Source organism: Bombina bombina, chromosome 6 (assembly GCF_027579735.1).
Source record: "Bombina bombina isolate aBomBom1 chromosome 6, aBomBom1.pri, whole genome shotgun sequence".
Lineage (NCBI taxonomy): Eukaryota > Metazoa > Chordata > Amphibia > Anura > Bombinatoridae > Bombina > Bombina bombina.
The window spans coordinates 688,855,755-688,862,946 of NC_069504.1; the positions used below are offsets into that span (position 1 = coordinate 688,855,755).

At 35.8% G+C, this 7,192-nt stretch overlaps 1 protein-coding gene across 1 annotated transcript in view; it reads left to right on the top strand.

Moving 5' to 3' along the window:
* The window catches only part of ADD2 (adducin 2), a 146,006-nt gene extending 139,164 nt beyond the window's left edge, over positions 1–6,842 (top strand). The window contains exon 15 of the mRNA XM_053717770.1: positions 4,573–6,842. Coding sequence (XP_053573745.1) covers positions 4,573–4,865 — 293 coding nt within the window. The 3' untranslated portion in view covers positions 4,866–6,842. The remainder of the gene's footprint in view (positions 1–4,572) is intronic.
* Positions 6,843–7,192: the final 350 nt, after the last annotated feature.

Sequence of the window (7,192 nt, forward strand, 5' to 3'; positions counted from 1 at the left end):
AGATAGATACAATGTAATTATTAGTTATATTGTAGCTAGCTTAGGGTTTATTTTATTGGTAAGTATTTCGTTTTAAATAGGAATAATTTATTTAATTGTAGTAATTTTATTTAGATTATTTTAAATTATATTTAAGTTAGGGGGGGTTAGGGTTAGGTTTAGACTTAGGTTTAGGGGTTAATACCTTTAATATAATAGCGGCGACGTTGGGGGTGGCAGATTAGGGGTTAATACATGTAGGTAGGTGTCGGCGATGTTAGGGACGGCAGATTAGGGGATAATAAAATTTAACTAGTGTTTGCAAGGCGGGAGTGCGGCGGTTTAGGGGTTAATATATTTATTAAAGTGGCGGCAAAGTCCAGTCGGCAGATTAGGGGTTAATATATTTATTAAAGTGTTTCCGATGTGGGGGGGGGGCTCGGTTTAGGGGTTAATAGGTAGTTTATGGGTGTTAGTGTACTTTTTAGCACTTTAGTTAAGAGTTTTATGTTACGGCGTTAGCCCATAAAACTCTTAAATACTGACTTTTAAATGTGGTAGGAGTCTTGACAGGAGAGGGTCTACCGCTCACTTCTTCCAAGACTCGTAATACCAGCATTAGGCAAATCCCATTGAAAAGATAGGATACGCAATTGACGTAAGGGGATTTGCGGTATGCTCGAGTCGCGGAAGAAAAGTGAGCGGTACACCTGTACCTGCCAGACTCGTAATACCAGCGGGCGTTAAAAGCAGCGTTGGGACCTCTCAGCGCTGCTTTTTAACCCTAACGCAAGACTCGTAATCTAGTAAAAAGTTACCTGTAAAAAAAAACCTAAGCTAGCTACAAAATAACTAATAGTTATATTGTAGCTAGCTTAGGTTTTATTTTTATTTCACAGGTAAGTTTGTATTTATTTTAAGTATGTAGACTAGTTATTAAATAGTTATTAACTATTTACTAGCTACCTAGTTAAAATAAATACAAAGTTACATGTAAAATAAAACTAACCTATCTTACACTAAAAACTAACATTAAAATAAAATAAATTAAATTATTAAACTACAATTTACTAAATTACAAAAAAATAAACACTAAATTACAAAAAATAACAAACGAATTTATCAAAAATAAAAACGAATTACTCTTTATCTAATAGCCCTATCAAAATAAAAAAGCCCCCCCAAAATAAAAAAAAACCTAGCCTACACTAAACTGCCAATGGCCCTTGAAAGGGTCTTTTGTGGGGCATTGCGCCAAAGAAATCAGCTCTTTTACCTGCAAAAAAATACAAACACCCCCTAACAGTAAAACCCGCCACCCACCGAATCATACCCCCTAAATAAACCTAAGCTAAACATTGCCCTGAAAAGGGCATTTGGATGGGCATTGCCCTTAAAATGGCATTTAGCTATTTTACATTGCCCAAAACCCTAACCTAAAAAAAAAACACCCCAAAAAAACCTTACAAAAACCTAACACTAACCCCCAACGATCCACTTACAGTTATCAAAGTCTGGACATCCATCCTCATCCAGCCGGTGAAGTCATCATCCAGGCAGCAAGAAGTCTTCATCCGGACGGCCTCTTCCATCCTTATCCAGCCGGCATAGTCCTCATCCAGACGGCAAGAAGTCTTCATCCAGACGGCATCTTCTATCTTCATCCATCTGGCGCGGAGCGGGTCCATCTTCAAGACATCCGGTGCGGAGCATCCTCTTCTTACGGTTGTCGCTGGAAAATGAAAGTTCCCTTTAAGTGACGTCATCCAAGATGGCATCCCTTACATTCCTATTGGCTGAAAGATTTCGATTAGCCATAAGGAATTAAAGGGGGGAAAATCCTATTGGCTGTTGCAATAAACCAATAGGATTAAGCATTCCCCCTATTGGCTGATCCAATCAGCCAATAGAATGAGAGCTCAATCCTATTGGCTGATTGGATCAGCCAATAGGATGAAAGCTCAATCCTATTGACTGATTGCAACAGCCAATAGGATTGTTTCCCCTTTAATTCCTATTGGCTGATATAAATCTTTCAGCCAATAGGAATGTAAGGGGCGCCATCTTGGATGACATCACTTAAAGGGAGCCTTCATTTTCCAGCATTGAACGTAAGAAGAGGATGCTCCACGTCGGATGTCTTGAAGATGGACCCGCTCCGTGCCGAATGGATGAAGATAGAAGATGCCATCTGGATGAAGACTTCTTGCCGTCTGGATGAGGACTTCGCCGGCTGGATGAAGTTGGAAGAGGCTGCTCGGATTAAGACTTCTTGCCGCCTGGATGATGACTTTGCCAGCTGGATGAGGATGGATGTCGGGACTTCGATAACTGTAAGTGGATCGTCGGGGGTTAGTGTTAGGTTTTTTTAAGGGTTTTTTGGGTGGGTTTTTTTTTTAGGTTAGGGTTTTGAGCAATGTAAAAGAGTTAAATGCCCTTTTAAGGGCAATGTCCATCCAAATGCCCTTTTCTGGGCAATGTTTAGCTTAGGTTTATTTAGATAGGTTTTTATTTGGGGGGTTTGGTTGGGTGGTGGGTTTTATTGTTGGGGGTGTTTGTATTTTTTTTTTTTTACAGGTAAAAGAGCTGATTTCTTTGGGGCAATGGCCACAAAAGGCCCTTTTAAGGGCCATTGGCAGTTTAGTGTAGGCTAGGGTTTTTTTATTTGGGGGGGGCTTTTTTTATTTTGATAGGGCTATTAGATTAGGAGTAATTTGTTTTTATTTTTTGTAATTTAGTGTTTATTTTTTTTTGTAAGTTAGAAAATTGTATTTTAATAATTTAATTTATTTTATTTTATTGTAATGTTAGTTTTTAGTGTAAGGCAGGTTAGGTTTTATTTTACAGGTAACTTTGTATTTATTTTAACTAGGTAGCTAGTAAATAGTTAATAACTATTTACTAACTAGTCTACCTAGTTAAAATAAATACAAACTTACCTGTGAAATAGAAATAAAACCTAAGCTAGCTACAATATAACTATTAGTTATTTTGTAGCTAGCTTAGGTTTTTTTCTGCAGGTAAGTATGTATTTAGTTTTAAATAGGAATATTTAGTTAATAATTGTAAGGTTTATTTAGATTTATTTTAATTATATTTAAGTTGGGGGTGTTAGGGTTAGATTTAGGCTTAGGGTTGCGTTAGGGTTAGGTTTAGGGGTTAATAACTTTAGTATAGTGGCGGCGATATTGGGGGCTGCAGATTAGGGGTTAATAACTGTAATGTAGGTGGCGGCGATGTTAGGGGCAGCAGATTAGTGGTTAATAACTGTATGTAGGTGACAGCGATATCGGGGCGGAAGATTAGGGGTTAATAACGTTATGTAGGTGGCGGCGATGTTAGGGGCAGCAGATTAGGGGTTAATAACTGTAATGTAGATGGCGGCGATGCTAGGGGCAGCAGATTAGGGGTGTTTAGACGTGGGGTTTATGTTAGGGTGTTAGGTTTAAACGTTAGTTTCTTTTTCCCCATAGACATCAATGGGGCTGCGTTACGGAGCTTTTGTTTCTGCGATAGCAGGTGTTTGGCTTTTTTTGGCGGCTCTTCCCATTGATGACTATGGGGAAATCGTGCACGAGCACGTCAAATCAACGCTTGATTTCGGTGCAGTATGGAGCTCAACGCCACCATATCGCCTGCACAAGCCTGCTTTTTGTAAACTTGTAATAGCAGCGCTATATGGAGGTAAAATATGCCGAAAATGTTGCGGTCGTTAATTTCCCTATAGCGCTCAAAACTCGTAATCTAGCTGACTGTCTCTTACTGGTAAGTAATATCTAGGGATAAGAGCCAAGATATATTTCTGTATTTTGGGTAAATACTCATATTTTTTGTGAAATGCTTTTGGTGCATCTACAGTCTCCGGGATACACCTGGTACATGCACATATTAAGTTGAAATGGTGCATGTGGGAGTAGTGTTGAGTAGCAATACAGCCACAAATATAATATATAAAGCAAATTGGACAATTACTGTTTCATAATAAGCTGTCCTTAACCACATAAATTAAATAAGGATATTGGTCATTAAAGGGACAGTAAAGTCAAAATTAAACTTTCATGGTTCAGATAAAGCATGCAATTTTAAACATCTTCCCAATTTACTTCTTTAATCTAATTTGTTTAGTTCTTTTGGTATCCTTTGTGGAAAAGCATTCCTGTGTAGGCTCAAGAGTAGCAATGCAGTACTGGAAGCTAGCTGCTGATTGGTGGCTGCACATATTGGCTGACCCGATGTGTTCAGCTAGTTCCCAGCAGTGCATTGCTGTTCCTTCAACAAAGGATACTACGAAAATAAAGTAAATTTGCTAATTGAGATAAATTAAAATTGTATTCTTTTATCTGAATCATGAAAGGAAATTTTGGGTTTCATGTCCCTTTAAACCTAATTTTGTGACAAGAGATGAAACAAGAATGCACTTCAAAATATATACTTGTTCCCAGGTATGAGAAGCATGAATATGTATCAAATACTGTAAAACAAAAAACTAAACACTCTTATTAAAATGGTAAGATGGCTCATGTGTCCATTGAATTTGTTTAGAGCTGTAATATGGTAATATTTTCCATTTTATATTGCTGTTGTTTTTTACAGAAGCAGAGAAGAAAGTGGACGTCCTGGTTTCCACTGAGCCGGAAACTACTGAAAATACAGCAGCGTCCGTGGTGCTAAACGGGAAAGAGGAGGACCAGCCACCTACGGAGGAAACAACCCCAAAAGTCCCAGATACAGAAACCCCCAAAGGGAAAAACGACACTGTAACCAATGCTTCTCCTGAAGGATCCCCCACAAAATCGCCCTCTAAAAAGAAAAAGAAATTCCGTACTCCTTCATTCCTGAAGAAAGGGAAAAAGAAAGAAAAAGAAAAAGAAAAGGCAGAGTCCTGATTTTTTCTAAAACATAAGATTAAAAGCCTGTAAAACTGTTCATCAGATAGGGTATATACTCAAACACCTTCGTTCCAGATTCGTGGTAGTGAAGGGGTTAAACATACCCTTGTTTGTTAAAGTGACGAAAGTTAGAGGGGTGATTGTTCCAGCAGAAATCTGTGGCGTGGTATTTTTTTTGTTTCTTGAGGGGACTTGTATAGGCTGTAAGCTTTCTGCCTCCCAATGCCAGGGACCAGCCCGCTATGCTCATAAATCAAACACCATTTTGTTTACAAGCATCTTACCACTGTCACACAATTATTAGAAATTGTCAGGGTTTTTTTTTTATTTTGAGGGGATGGGTTATTTACAGTTTTGTTTTTACTTTAATATCTTGGAGAAATGTAAATTGCAACTGAATGTTTGTTTGTAAATGAAATGACAACTTGGGTAAATATTATTTAGGTATGGATATTGGTTGACAGGGTAGACCAGATTGCTAAATTTCCCTTAGTTTGTGAGCAACTAAATGTGTTTATGAGCTCCGCTTTGTTAGTCTGCTCTGCAAATATTATGGATACCATAGTATTGCATAATATAACAATAATACATTGCATAGCATGATGATTTACAGCACAATGTTTTGACAGGCATGTGTCCCATAAGAGCTGACACATTTCAAGCTAATCTACTTTTATGTGTTCTGAGGTAAAAAAAAAACGTTGGCGACTCAGAATTTGTTAAATATACCTTATTTATTTACTAAAATGTAATTATATTATGTTGGTTTTTTTTAGTCTAAATGTAACTTAGTATTTTTATTTACATGTACCATCATAATTAATTATGATTTGCGCAACAATGGAGAGGTTCAGGAATCAGGTTTTATTTATTACGTTGTCTTGGATGAAAAATGAATATTGCATTGCACTTTCAAGTTCTAGGAATCAAATTACAAATTATTTGTTTTAATTTATTTTTTAACCACATAATTTCAGTGAGAACTGAATCATGGGTAATCAAATGGATACCAGTGTGCAGCACTTAATCACTTCAGGTAGCATAAGTAGCATAACAATTCTTTTTTTTTCTATGTATCATCTATAATAGGGTATTTGAAAGTGATTAGTGTTTTTAAAAAATGGGTGTTATTTAAGGGTCATTTTAGTCACAGTTGAAAAAAGAGTATTTGTGGCTTTTTAAGATGCAGCGATTTCTTATTGAAGAATCAAATAAAAATGTAGGCTGTGCTGAATGTAAAAAGCTGACAGGTAGTAAACTAGTGTCTGAGTCCAACAAAACAGTTTGCTGTTCTTAATTATTTTTGTATATTATTTTAACCACTTGATTTATATTTTTGTTTTTGTGCCAAACAGAAGTTCAAGCGTAATTTTCATTTTTTAATTATATCTATACATTCAGCAATATGGTTTGTTTTAAAGATGTATATACAAAAAAATATTTTATTAACCAGCTTGTTCAAGATGAAAAGGCAATGTAAACTCATTCATTTTCTTTAAACTTATTGCATTTGATACATTTTTGTTAATGGAATACATTCCAAGAAAAAAAATGAAATCTGTGTTTATTAAGTCACATACAGCTGTGTGCATATACAGTATATTTATATTTATAGTGGGTTATGGTAGATTGAGGAATACAGTGGCTTGGCTTTTATTTGTATGTGAACAATTTTGCGTTACTGTACTCTGTTTACAACAATTTGTATAAATTTAGTTAATAGTTGTTAGGACCACTCATATAGGAAAACACACATTGTGCTAGCGAATCTCAAGTGATATTTTTCTTTGTGTTTACAGTTTATCAAAATATAAAAGCATTGTATAAAAGCACTGTACAATCTAAATGAGTCATTAGTGATGATCATGCAGACACCCATAAAATGTCATAAAACAAATATCTTAGCATGCACTTTTATTGCATACAAATGAGTGATCGTATGTTTAAAAATAAATAAATAAATAAATAAATAAATACATTTATTGTGTGGCACAGTCCAACTGTAACTTCCACTGATATCATGAACTTTGCCTATGAAGCAGGATTTTGTCCATTGCTTTCAATAAAATAGAAACACCAACACTTTAATGTGAAAAGCTCTGGGAGCCTAACAGATCACTCATTTTTAATGTAACAAAAAAATGAGTGCTTAAAGGGACATTAAACACTAAATAAATGCTAGATAGAATGATGCATTCAAAGTAAAGATTAGTCTGGGAATAACATGTAGATGTATTTTTAAAGTTTCATTAGTTGTTTAAATATTGACAAAATAAGTGTAAAGTTTTAGTGTCTATAAAACACTGGGAGCTGCCATGTTGCAA